The 14013-nt window shown below is 39.7% G+C and overlaps 1 protein-coding gene across 1 annotated transcript in view; it reads right to left on the bottom strand.

Annotated features, from left to right (window-relative positions):
- Positions 1 to 5781: 5781 nt before the first annotated feature.
- The window catches only part of LOC133990198 (adhesion G protein-coupled receptor L2-like), a 63509-nt gene continuing 55277 nt past the window's right edge, over positions 5782 to 14013 (bottom strand). The window contains exons 20-22 of the mRNA XM_062428411.1: positions 12331 to 12427; positions 11159 to 11284; positions 5782 to 7250 (exon numbers count right to left, since the gene is read on the bottom strand). Coding sequence (XP_062284395.1) covers positions 6388 to 7250; positions 11159 to 11284; positions 12331 to 12427 — 1086 coding nt within the window. The 3' untranslated portion in view covers positions 5782 to 6387. The remainder of the gene's footprint in view (positions 7251 to 11158; positions 11285 to 12330; positions 12428 to 14013) is intronic.

The raw sequence follows: 14013 nt of genomic DNA, 5'->3' as shown, positions 1-14013 counted from the left end.
ATCTTAGCTTCATAATTATCTCCACATGTTACTATACCACTGTGTTTCACATTCAGACAAGGCTTGGTACATCCTGGGTGAGTGATTATAGCAACTGTAAGTAAATTAGCTGTGAATGAAACTCTTTTAAATAAAGCATCAGTCAAAGAAACCCTGCAGTTTAATATTCTCTGTGATCCAACAGTGAAGTCGGTGGCAACACGGAAAAGTACACAAAGCCACGCTGACATCCGGAAAATGACTTATGTACAACAAGACTATTAAGACAGTTTTTCCTCGTACATTTCGAATCAGTTTGTTACATAAAGAATCAAACCAGCCATGTTTTATTTCAAAATTTGGTCTCTTTTCTGTTTTTTTGTGATACATTTGAAATACAAAACAGGTACAGATGTGTTTGTGTAATTAATGGTGGGCTTTTCGTGTAAATGATGGCTATATGGTTTCAGAGATATATTGAAAACATCTGCAAGAATGATCTCACTCTGAAATACCACTGAATAAAACAAGAAAAAGGCGTTCTCTTGAAACATTTAGATTCTATACTTGTTTCAGTAAGAAAAAAAAAATCTCATATTTATCAAAGATTTTTCTGTCCAAGCTGTTTTTGACAATACTGTCTTTCAGAATTGGCATATCAAAAGGCACTTTGAAGTGTGGGACATTCTGTTAAAATGACCATATATTTTTTTCAAGTGTATTTTTTACATGTTTGAAGTTGTGTACGGTATGCAGTTTATTCAGATATTCACTTTTTTTCCTTCCCACTCATGCATTTTTAAAAATTGTTATGTTTGGTCTTAATCAGCCAAAAGACTGTGGAACCAATTGCTTAAATATGGGAAAATCGCTCTCTTGAGTTTTTTGACTAATAGCATTCATATGTTATATTTGTGTCTCAGGGGAATGCATTACTATTATTTTAACAGAGACTACCCAACAAAAACACAGGCCTTCGTAGAGTGTTTACTGTATAATGGGTGTGACAGGCCTACCTTAGTCCAATTCTGAGGTCACTGCTGGTATTTCCTACGAGGTATGACAGTTTTACAACTGCAGAGCTCAGACTCGGATTGTCTCTGACATGTTAGTCTGGTGCTACTATGTCTGTCTCACAGTCTCTCCTTCTTTTTCTCTTCTTCAGCCAGTCTGACTTTCAATCTTAAACACTCTTTTTTTTCTTTCTCCCATTTCCTCTCTCTCTCTCACACACAGACACACACATACATAGCACAGGCAAGAAATTATATCAAGCCTTTCTCAGCCGGACTCAAAGAGGACTCTTGAGCATATTTTAAGCCTAAAGTCTTAATCTCTTATAATAGGCTTCTTTGTGGAAGTCGAGGAAGCCCATATTTCTTTTTTAAACAGCTCTCTGTTGCAGAGGGCATAGTTGTGGTGATATCCTAACAAGCATTAAAATAACAAACTAGAAATACCAACACGCTAAAATTAAAAAAGATTTGCAACACAGTTTATATTGCAATAATTGCATTGAGACATTATACAATAGCTAAGGAAACCCGATAAAACACTAATGCTAATTTGAACAGCGCAGCAGGGTTTCCAGGTCACCACTAAACAAGGAAAAAAAACATTTTGTGGTTGCCATTTTGGTATGTGCAGCTTTTCCTCAACACACATGCTCACACATTCACATCCAGCCTCAGCTTGTAAGTACAATATATATTATGTGCTACAGCTATAAAAAAAGAAAGAAAGTGAGGAAGCCAGATTTGGGCTTGTTTTGCTGTTCTGTTTTTGTAGGCAGGAATTCTCGATCTGTACTAGAGCTTTAAATGCACACAGAGAAGCCAACGCAGCCAAGGCAGGGCAGAGCAGAGTTGTTCAGTGGGACGGTGGCAGCAGAGCAGCAGTGATTCACATGTTCTTTATCTTCCTGCTGCAGAGTGAAATGTAGAGGAATGTAAGCTGTACATTTACAGAGGCCCCAAGGAAATATAATACTCCTTCTGCATTGTGGCTGCGCTAATGTAATTATGCATAGTTCCTGCTCTAGCTAAAGAAAAGATTGCTATCCAAGAATATAAACATTGTCTGCAAGAACGCCTTTTTATTTTAGTAATAATGTTATTATTTTTTTTCCAGCAAGACCTTGGTGGAATCGGTCAAAAAGCAGATTCTGTGAACATAATATTCACTCCAGTTTTGCGGAAAAGTTTAGGATAATTCATGAGGAAAAACAATATAGATACACCAAAGCATGCACACACGTACACGTATATATAGGCTACATGCAGCCAATACATACACATACACATACACATACACATACACACACACACACACACAAATGCAGGCATGCGCGTGCACACACACACACACACACACACACACACACACACACACACGCTTTTTGGACCAGGCTCTGTGATCTGATTTTGAATGCAGCATCTTGTTTGATGTCTTTTTGATGATGGACATGAAATAATGTCCAAATCACCAGAGGCTGAAACATCAAACAGATCCAAATGAAAACACCGTAATGTCTTTTTGGACTGAGCCTTATTGCGTCTTCATTTGCCACTGCCCAATGGAAGCCGGGCTTTGACTGTGAACAGATAAAAGACGAGTTGATAAATGAAGCACTTTCATCTCCAACAAACTTTGACAACTTTTTCATTTGCAACGCAAACACTGCATGGCTAATATGCTGCATCCCAATATTATCAGATAATCACAGGTGGTAATGTCAGTGACTCAATGAGAAGTCAAAGGTGGAGGGAGTATCATCACAGCAGGATAGGAAAGCCCAGGATATGCTGATATGCTTTGGATCAAGACCCTCCCTCCCCCATCAACCCCCAGACTTATTGCGGAAAGGACGTGATCATCTATATATTGTTCAATTCCAGAATCCAATGTTCTTTGGGTGAGAGAGCTAATACAGAGCACAGGTGACTTAGTGATAATGAACCAATATATATGCATCATGCAAAACCGATCCTTATGCTTGGCAAAAGGGAGCTCAGCACATTCATTCATCACGATTTTGTCTGTTATGAAAACGCAGACGAGGAAACTTCCACTCCTTGCAGTGACATCACACACACCCTTAAGGGATAGTCTCATTTGAAGCCCATTTTGAGCAGGCGTGTCGATTCCCCACTGTTTATAATAAGGAAGCTTTCGCAGACAATGCCGGCCCATTCCCATCGAACCCTGGGCAGGTCATCAACTTTGCATTTAATTTGATTTATAACTGAATGAAAGCCAAGTTTCCATATAATTTACAGACCAGTTTGGTGTCTCTCAGGGCTTTTGGATGGCTCTGTGTAAACTGAGAGGTTGATATTCAAACAACAAGGCAGAGAGCCATAGTGGACTCAGAGCTTTGCCTTGGCTTCTGCATCAGTCTCCTGACAGCAAACTGGCACCCAGCTTCAACTAATAAAGTGCACCACCCAGTTTCAACAGGGACTGCATGTCCTGCACGTGTGTGGTCAGTTGGAGCAGAATACTCCTGGAAAGCCATGGATGAAAGACATACTGATCGCTAAATCTGTTAAATCTACTGTATGATGTGAGTCTCATCCCCTCTTTCTCCTCTGTGGATGATGTGTTGCAATTTAGCACATGGAACGATTTAGACACCAAGACCGATCAAAAGTGATTACGACACATCTTGTTAAACCTGCATAATTACTGTCATAGTGGCAGTTAAAGGATAAGATGTTGGTAAATCCTATCAAAACTACTAATGAATTGATCCCACTAACAGGTATCAGCTGTGTAGCCAAAGACTTATATCTGTTGCTTGGTGCCTCAGAGCTTCATTTCTGTCTAAAAACTATTAAAAACACATCTTTGAGCCACACTGTTACACTGGGTGACAAGTCTCTTCATCACAATCAACATGGGCACTGTAGTTGAGCTCAGGCAGTCCCACATACACCATCAGCTCTCACAAGTGCACCAAATGTGTATTAATCCGCAGCTGAAAATAGTTCCCTATAAAAACACTATTTACACCTGTTTGAGTTGTTTGCTTAGAAACTACAGTGCCCCGCTGTTCAAGGAAATGATTTTGCATTTTTCAAAAAGGAAAGTAAATGAAAAATGATCCAGCTGCTCCCTCAGTGAAATGATGATGTAACTTCATATAAGGCTTGTGGGAAAAAAGTTAAAGAGTTGGCAAATGCACACCAAAGCTTTTGGAAGGTGCTTTTACTTATAACAAAATCCAGACAGGATAAATATAGAATAAAATATTTTTAGCTCTTTAAGTCACCAGTGTTTCGACAGTCTTCATCAGGGTGTGAAAAAAGGAACCTCCATATTTGAGAAATATTAGAGTGACTTTGGCAACATTTGGTAAATATTGTATGTCAAATGTAGCAGCAATGCACCTCAGGCTGGGTGCAAATTTAAGATAATAATGATAAGAAATAATACATGTTCAAATGTATTTGTGGAATCATCTGGCTTTAATTTTATATTTTTTCTTTTTCCACTAATTGAACTAAATATATTAATTACTATTAAAACCAATATTACTATTTTTTAATATCATTTTTAGTTGGGAAGGGAGATGGTGAACATGGGAAGGCTTTAATAGGTGTGTATAATTTTTTCAAACTCTGACACAATGCTTATTGACTGCTTTTTAACCCTTTCACGCATAGTGGTCACTGCAGTGGACAGCTATTCAAAACCTGTTTTCTTATGTATGAAAGGATTTTGATGGCATAGTTACACTTCAGCCACCACAGTGGACACTAAACCTGCCGTGATGTTTTTGGTTGTAGATCAGTTGATGTATGTTATTATAATGTAATAGTATATCATTTGGTGAAAGAAAAAATGAAGTTCAAATATGTTTTTTCATGCCAAAAGAGAAATGAAAAAAATTAGGAGAAAAATCCTGACTGAAGTAATCATAATTCATGCATGAAAGGGATAAGATGTGTTCGCAAAACATGAAAGTATTTGTGATCAGTTTTCTGTGCCCGTTCATTATGATGATATGAGTTTGGGGCTGAATACCCCAGACAGGCTGGTAAAGTCAGAAAGCACAGGGAGACAGACTTAACACACTGATGGTTTTGGTCTTTTTATGGGTCTTATTTACAAAAATATAGAATATCCCCAGCATTATTACTTTTCATTATCTTTCATGTATGGATCATGGCAGATATTTTAATGGAAAATATGAAAGAGCAGCCAGACATCTGCGAACAAGAAAAAAATTCACATTTATTTGATATCAAACAGGAGTTGAATTAAATATCAGCTGATGATGGGCTCTTACAAAAGAAATAAAAGGAACCTAATCAGTGCTGTAACAAATTTTCACACTTTCCAACCATGTTCTTTTTTTCTTCTTTTTTCTTTGAATAGTTCGGTTAATAAATTAATTAGTGTCAAAGGATGAAACATGTCCGCAAAAACTGCAATATAGCGTTGACACGAACATAAGTATTTAAACCTGACAATTTCTTTCAAGTAAAATAAATTACACAAATATCCAATTCACTCCAAATCTGTGCATGGCCCGGTGTTAACAAATATACTACTGGCAAAAACTCATCATTCATGAAAGCAAAAGCACTTCACAAGCAGAGACGTGAGCATATGGATTGATATCTCTTGAAACATTTTTTTTCTCATATTCAAACATACTACAATGAGTCAAGTGTGAGAGGAAAAAGCACATTTCCACCATTTTGATTAACCTTGTCTGAAGAATCTTATTAACATTGAAAGGGCTTAACTACTGAATGGTTGCCGTTTCTTTCTTTTTTCATTTTTTTTAAAACATTTTTTTTAAACATTTTTTATTTATTTACTTTTTACACTAGTGGTACAGCAAAATATATTTTCTTTAGCTGTTACTTTGACAACAGTTAAATGTGCAATAGAGAAAATATAAGGCCTGAGTCTGAATTAGTGGTTTCTTAACTTTACAGTCCTGACTGTGTAGTGGAGCCACACTAGTTCTAGTCCTGTACCTCATGACTAAAAAGACCCTGGTTCTGCAAAGTCCTCCAGCAAGCTGTCCGGAGTTTCATAGTTCTTTGCTTGGAGTATTTTTTTAATCACTTATTCTTCAACTCTTCCTTCAGTACGACAGCAATGCCAGACTTATCTCTGACACAGTGGCCCATGTGTTATTCTCTGCACCTCTTTAGTCCAACAGCAGAGCTTTCACAGTCCACATTGGTCTGGCCTCGGATAGACGTGTTTTGTGTGTTAATGAGATCTGTGTGCAAAAGTCTTCAATTCATTCCTTTTCCCACCCAACAACATTTCACTTCCTGTTCTAACAGGAAGGGCATGTGGAGTGGAGAGCCAGACTCGCCAGCTCGCTTGACATCAACCGAAAGCAATCATCAGTTAAAACCTGTGCAAACAAAGCCAGCCGGCTCAGAGGCTGGTAATGAGCTGCATTTGTCCGTCGCTGGGAGCCTCTCCTTCCTGTGCACAGCCCTCATTGCTGGGTGGGATGATGCACCCGTCGCTGGTGCCTCGGTTTATGTGGTAGTAGGACAGAGGCTGCGGCGCATCGCCGAGCTCAGGCATGCTTTTATGATACGCGTCCTCGCTCTCGCTTCGAGGTGAGGGTGTGAGCTCCTCCTCCTCCTCCGGGGTGTACGGTGAAGCTGAGGGCGATGGTGAGTCTCTCAAGTTTGGCATGCTGGTGTAAAGGGAGTCTCTATTATTGTTGGGTGAATGGGAGCCAATGTCCTCCACTGCAGTAACAGTCTCAGAGCCATGGCCACCCTGCCCCTCCAGGTGCCTGGGGGCCTTCTGGGCGCTGTAGAGCAGAGAATGAGTCCTCTGGGGCAGGAGAGGGGCCTCCAGCGCCTCCTTATGGTGGGGGTGTAGAAGCAGCTCCAGGGTGGCGTGGCCTCCTCTTCCACTTCCTCTCTGGGGGGATGAAGCCTCGGCGTGATCCGCCACGATGGCGTCATCCTCGCTGCCGCTCCCACCCCCGCCTTGGTCCACTGTCACCCTGGTCTGGGGAGGCAGGGCTCTGTCCCTCTCCCTCTGGGCGTCGCGACCTTTGGGGGCCCCACGGGGCCTTAGGTTGTTGTGGACAATCTCAGATATAATCATCTTCTCAAAGGCAGCATCGTCCAGGTTGAGGCCCCCCAAGTCACCTGGGGCTCGAACGCCCACAGCCTCATAGTCATCGTCTCGCAGGGAGTAGCTGTTGTTAAAATTGCCATTGAGGGGGAGGGTGTCCATGGCACTGATGTCCCTGCTGTTGCTCAGAGAGTGCTGTCCTGCAAAAAAAGGCAAAGAGAGCAGGTGAAATATAATCTTCTGCCTTTATTTAGAACAAAAAGTCTCCAATACACCATCCACATATACTTGATACTGCTCAGGACACTTGTGCTCTTTGATCTCAGGGTTAATTTAAACATTATACAAATAGATAAAAGTTTTAAAAATTCAAAGGAGAACCCAATTAGCTCTGCACCAAGTTCATACTCATTAGGGCTGAATATCATTATAGCCAATCTAAAAGATTATCCTGAACAATATTGGAGAAATGAGAAAAAAAAGATGACAGAAACGTAAATAATTGAATGCAGCGACACGCTATAAAGTAGCCAGGTAACAACATAGCAGCATACAAAAAGCAACAGACAGGATGAGAGTAAAATAAATAAATGTATTCAAGCTGATGAGGAGGTGTTGTGACATTAACAATGAATAAAACATTCCACCTGTTAAAAGAAGGCAAGACAAAAGAGTAATGTCAAACACAGATGGCCAGCCACCTCTCTGCACTGGGGCCCCACAAGCACAGCAACAACCCCCACACCACGACAGACAGGCACGGTGCAATGACTCACTTTGCCACCACTCACATCAAGTGTGTCTGCTCAGGCTATCTGGCCTAAGAACAGCTGATGTGCAAAAAAAGTAAAACAGATGCTTTCTTTCAATTGCAGCAGAAACAACAAAATCACTGAAATAAGACAAAAGTGGAAGCTCGTAACATCCAGCCTGGATTCAGTCGATCCGACTCAGATTGTGTCCTTGCAATTAACTATAATTTAGAGCATTTTATGCTTTGCTAAAATTGTCATGGTGGATGGAGAATGACAGCAAAATGATGTGTTCAACAGTTTGAAAAAGCTAAAGGACAAATCAAGGACAACTGAATCCTGGACTCAGCAGGTGAAAGGGTTCAGCAACAAGCACAGTCTTTTAAAGAAATCTACAGTAATAGAAATCACTTTTCCTGATGAAATTATTTCACTCCCTTATTTAGAATGACAGGTTTTTTTTTTTTCCTTTTTTAATGCACATATATCTGTTATATGTAAAAAAAAAAAAGAAAAAAAGAAATACACACACGCACACGCACACAGGAGAGTGTAATTTTGTGCAGCCTTGTGACTCAGCTCTAGTAGCAGGATGAAAGTAAGGGGGCTATTTTTATTTTTATTTACTGGGTACACTGTGAGCCTGTTAGTGAAAGGCTGACATTTTGTATGTGAGGGGACGTCATCACAGGCAGTCTTTGCCCAGCTTTGCACACAGAAAAAAGGGGAAACCATAGTTTTGGGTTTCAAATGAACATGTCAGGAAACGGATGATAGTCAAAATCTACATTCTCAAAACAACATTGACATTTCTAAAAAGAGTGAGAGGAGAGCAGGGAGCAAAAAGGCAAACAGAAAAGGAGGGAAGAAAGACTATTTGAGACTTCTCTGAAGAGACCCCTCTCTAAATTTACATTTGTTTATGTGCAGGCTGTGGTTTTATTGGAGACAGGTATTGTCTTCTGGGAGAGGGGGAAATGATGTGAACAGAATTCAACTGGACACCGCGACAGCTGCACTCTGGGAACCGATCCAGAAGAGGTTCATCCAAGATGTTGCTTACCGATTTTACTGCATGGGATGAACATCTGCAGAGTATTACTTAGTATTAATACACGCATAACAGGAGACACGCTCATCCCTTTTGCAGGAGCTCAATGTAATGACTATAGCAGGCGAAATTTGAAAAAGCTTCTATAAACTTGACAGTCTCTCAGCGCATCTTTCATACTTGGTTGGTGATCTTCACACCAGGTTTTGACATTTGTATGTCACTCTGTTTCCAGCTCTCCTCAAACTAGTTTCCATATGTTGAGTTTTTTCCTGTTTGTCACTGCTGCTGTTAAATGAGGCAATAAGTATGGGTAATACTTCCTCTCAGGATGCAGTCAGTTGCTCTTGTGTTTGAACATGACAGCGGTTCGCCTCTGGGGGGGAGAAGAAGCGTTTCTACAGGTAAAGGCGATGTTTACACTGATCGCCACTTTTTATCTGTCTCCGGAGCTCCACTGTTAACATGCAATTATCCTACAATGATTAAGCAGGTAAACATTTTAGGGTAATAAAACACAAGCTGTCTGCACACACACTGAATACTGCATCTGAGCTGCTCGGCTGCTGCTGAGGCTAACACACACACACACACACACACACACACACACACACACACACACACACACACACACACACACACACACACACACACACACACACACACACACACACACACACACACACACACACACACACACACACACACACACATTAAAAAAAAACAGCAGCAGTGTGGTTCACAAAATGTCTTAGATTTTCTGTGCTGACATTGTTTGTCCCAACCCTGCTTCATTATCTGCGAGTGTGAAGAGCTCTCATTGTGCTGTGAGCGAGCTTGCAGCGTAAAACAAGACCATAATGACTGCAGTGGGTGAAAGCTATATGTTACTACATACTGTATGCTTTACTTACACACTTTCCATACTGCTGTATTTGTATGATCCTTTTTATCATCAAATGCCTGAGAATATCTAAGGGCTATGACTCTGCCCGCATTGCGTCATGTGCTTCTGTTTTTTTTTTTCTTTGATTGGGTTTCTTTTGCTCTCCAGTGAGGAACTAGGTCACCATAAACACTGACATGATTTAAATTAAACTTGGTCTAATTTGAAGTGATTTCAATAAAATGTAAATAATTCAACATGTTATTATTCATGAACATAAGGGTAATGGCATAAATGATCAGGACTAACATGCAAAGCTTATATTCAACACAGAGGAATTCCCATATGGCTGCTCAGTAGACAAGATAAGATAGCATTGACGTCTCTGAGTTTATCTCCTTCTATGTTTACAAAGGGGAAACTTGAGAAGATAAGAATGACTGGAAATACAGAGAAGGAGGCAAACAAGAAGAACAAATGATAATGTTGGAGTAATTATTCTGTCTATTTTCAATACGTGCTGTGCTAGAGCCACATCCTGAAAGTTTATTATTTTCAGTAAATCTAACACAATTTAGGTGTTAGTTTAAAAATGTGTGAAAAACGACAGGGAGTTGGATAAAGGATCAATACCACTCTTAAATCTCTTAAATGTCTGTTTTAATATAAAGTTACCAGCAGCTTAGTATAAAGACTGCAGATAGTGGGTAAACCAAAAGAAACCAAAAGGGAGAAATGTATATTTTAAATTCTCTAATTTCCTGATGGTGCCCCCTAGTTTTTGCATTATTTCAAATATATTCTGTTCCATCATCTGATACAGCAAATCAAATCTTGAATAAAACCTGATAGCATCCTGCTATACAACACAAGAGTCACGGACTCTAAACAACAACCCACATTAGCTTTACTGCTAAAGACTCCTTCTTATCTTATTAACTTACAAACAGGAACACATCTTCTCCTGCACCTAGCTTGTTGAATGAGCGACCAAACCAAAAAGTGCATCACATATGTTAATTAGCAGGCCAGATAGCTAATTAGCTGCTCAGCTGCAGCACAATAAATAGCATGTTAATATACCAGACATGACATTTATGTGTCATTTTTACACTTTGGTTTGAATACAGATTAGATAAATGAGATATGTGTTGATTAGTGAGTTTTAGGGCAGCTGGAACATGGATTTTGTTAACTTTGTGCAGAGCCAGGCTACATGTTTCCTCCTGTTTCAAGTCTTTATGCAAAGTTGAACGAACCGTTTGCTGCCTGTGGCTTAATTTTTAATGGACAGATAAATCAATCTTTCCATCTTACTTTCCCCAAAAAAGTAAATAAGTACATTTCCCAAAATGTCAATAGTTGCTTTAAAACAAATATAAATGTATATAAGAATAAAGGTGGAGGGTAAATGTGCACCTGGAGAGTGAAAGGCCGGTGGGGAGGGGGTGTTGCACACCACCGTTTCTGCCAGCAGGTTGTTATAAGGGTTAGTGTCGTGGGTTCGGAGAAGAGGGTTAGTTAGGAGGTAGTTGCCAGTCATCCCTGAAATAACAGGAAGAGAGAAAAAGAGGGAGAGAATTCAGGAAGGACAGAAAGGAAAAAAACAGTTGAGGAAAAGGAGCATGAGGTACTTCATGGTCTGTGGTAGTGCGCTGTGTAGCTGTCGACATAAACAAACACTGACATTCGCTGTCCAAAGTCTGACACCACAAAAGATTTATAACTTGTGATCTGTCTGCCTTCTATTATGGACAGAGCAACCATAGAAACGCTGCTCAAAGCATGACGTTATCCAAACAGTCAGCTAATGTAGCTGACAAACAATATCATCACGACAAGCGTTGACCAGAGCATAGAAATACAATCAGCTGCAGTGTTTATGTGTAACAAATTCATCTAAACAAACTCATCCAGTCGAGAAACTAGACAAAACATGTCTAAATAGCCTGCCATGAATAATACAGTATCCTTATCATCTGCAGCATACTTGTGTAAATCCTCAAGAATGTAGTAACTATTCACAGTCATTTAGACTGATGGCTGAGAAAGTCTGCACTGGCATGTGTGTTATTTATTTAAAAAAAAAAAAAAATCTAAACTAATGCATAACTTCAGCCAAATTTGCGCTGGCCCCGTCTGGAGCCCGAGCTTCATGATACCAGGATCTATCCCAAAAACCTGCTCTGACCTCAGCCTGACTTTGCTCATCCCCCCCCAACTTTATCCTGACAGTCACTCTCGGGTGAAAATGAGGCTGCACATCCAGGCTCTCAAGACATGGTTGCTAGGATTTGGTCTTCATCTGTAAAATGTTATGCCAGGCTGAATATTATACCTCTTTTCTGTCCCTATTCATCTCCTTTAAGATGATCACAATGAGCAGGAAAGTGCAGGAATATGGTGTGAACTTTGATACACAGACTGCGTTTAGCTCTATTTTTGATTTCATGGTTTCATCTTCCTCTTTTCCGGACTGCCACAGAGCCATGTAGGCTGCATCCATTGAAGTGTTTATTGTGAATTCCAAACTCCATCACAAAGAGAATAGCATATGCGTCTCGTCTGGTGGTGGAAGGATGCTTGCTTACCCTGGTTGAGTGTGGATGTGCTGTTTATGTCTCCTGAGATGAAGGAGGACTCTGACTGCTTTCTCACAGTGTCGTTCCACATCCGCCTGATGCGACTCTGGGAAGAGAGAAAAGGAGCCATTGATCAGGACTCAACATGGTGCTGCTGCTAGTCAAGGCTTTTGGCCCTGATGATTCAGTGGCTACGTGGGTTTGTGATTCAAACCTACACTTGTATACATGATTCAACTCACCCACTGTTTGATAATTGGTAAAACAAAGCATGCAAGAGCTATTGATCCAACTGATACCGAAAAACAGCTTGCAATTTGAGAGATCGGCCCTTAGTGGTTCTTTTTTTCTCTCGATAATAAGAGCGGAAGCCACCACCAAATTCCCAGAATAGCTCTTAAGATAGATCTAACAAATTCACCAAAGAAGAGAGTCTAAGAGGTGTCACGTCCAATTCAAAACTATCTGCTTATTTGTGTCGAAGGTCTCTCGGTTTCTTCCTTTCATACAAGGTCTACCTCCTAATCGTAGTAAGGAGCACAAAAACGGTACTTTTACTCATAGTGAGCTCATAGCTGTATGGTACAGGTGTAACATTTCCAGATCTTAAAAATGTCACTCCCATCTCTTGACAAATAACCCTGGCCATCTAATAGCATGATAACTAAGCTTAACGTTACAACATGAAGACTAAAAGGTGACAAAGTATCACACTGACTTGTCTTTTTCAATGCCCAAACTGCATATTTTGTTAAATAAAAGTGGACAGTGTGCTCTACGGTGGTCAAATTCAAGGGAAAGACTGATTAAAAAAACTACTGATAAATTGCGAGTATTGCTTTTAGGAATCCTATTTAATTCTAAATCTACAGCTGGCATTACACTCTATTTTTTTTATTTTCTGTCTGTGAAGATCTTCATTCATTCAGGTCATGGTTATTCAAGGAGAGTTGAATCAAGGGTCAACTGGACTTGGCTGTAGATAATTGAAAATGTTTCGCCTCTCATCAAAAGAGTTTCTTTACTGAAGAAGCCCTTTGAATATCTACAAACAAATACAGCTGCCCCATGATTCAAACATTTTTATTCAACTACTGGATAACAATGTGTTAGTTTGTATCTCAGTATCCTTCCATGCCCTGTCTGTGGCATGTCCCAAGCCCATTCGTTCCTATTAAGGAGATAAATCTTAAAAAACAGGTCACAGTAGCTCACAGTAGCACTGCAGTTTTTATGAAATGTTACTCCAACAAGACTAAATTGAGGATTTGTAGAGGACTACTGTCAGCAGTGGTGTTGGTGCATTAACTAGCAATTGCACACTGAGACTGTGTATGTGGATTGATTCAAAACACACAACCGTGCTCTAATGAAGGAACATGTCATCCAGAGTGGTGCACTGATGTATTTTCAGTAGTTTATTCTATAACAACGGAAGTCTATAGCAGAGAAGAATACATTATATCAGGCTTTGCCTACCAAACAATACTTGTTAGAATAATCACTTCATCATTATTGTTGTTTTTTACATAGAATTTGTTGACAATAACAAAAAATAGAATAGATATTTGAAAACTTTTCTGACTCATGAAAGCTTTTATTTCTGATATGTTCATAAAATATAAAAACAAAATGCCTGGATATAGAATAAATAAAATGAATCTACATACAAACATTATGACACCCTTAAAA

The sequence above is a fragment of the Scomber scombrus genome, chromosome 11 (assembly GCF_963691925.1).
Source record: "Scomber scombrus chromosome 11, fScoSco1.1, whole genome shotgun sequence".
NCBI classification, from domain to species: domain Eukaryota; kingdom Metazoa; phylum Chordata; class Actinopteri; order Scombriformes; family Scombridae; genus Scomber; species Scomber scombrus.
The sequence above is the reverse complement of the archived record's forward strand: the minus strand, read 5'-3'. Positions and strand labels throughout refer to the sequence as shown.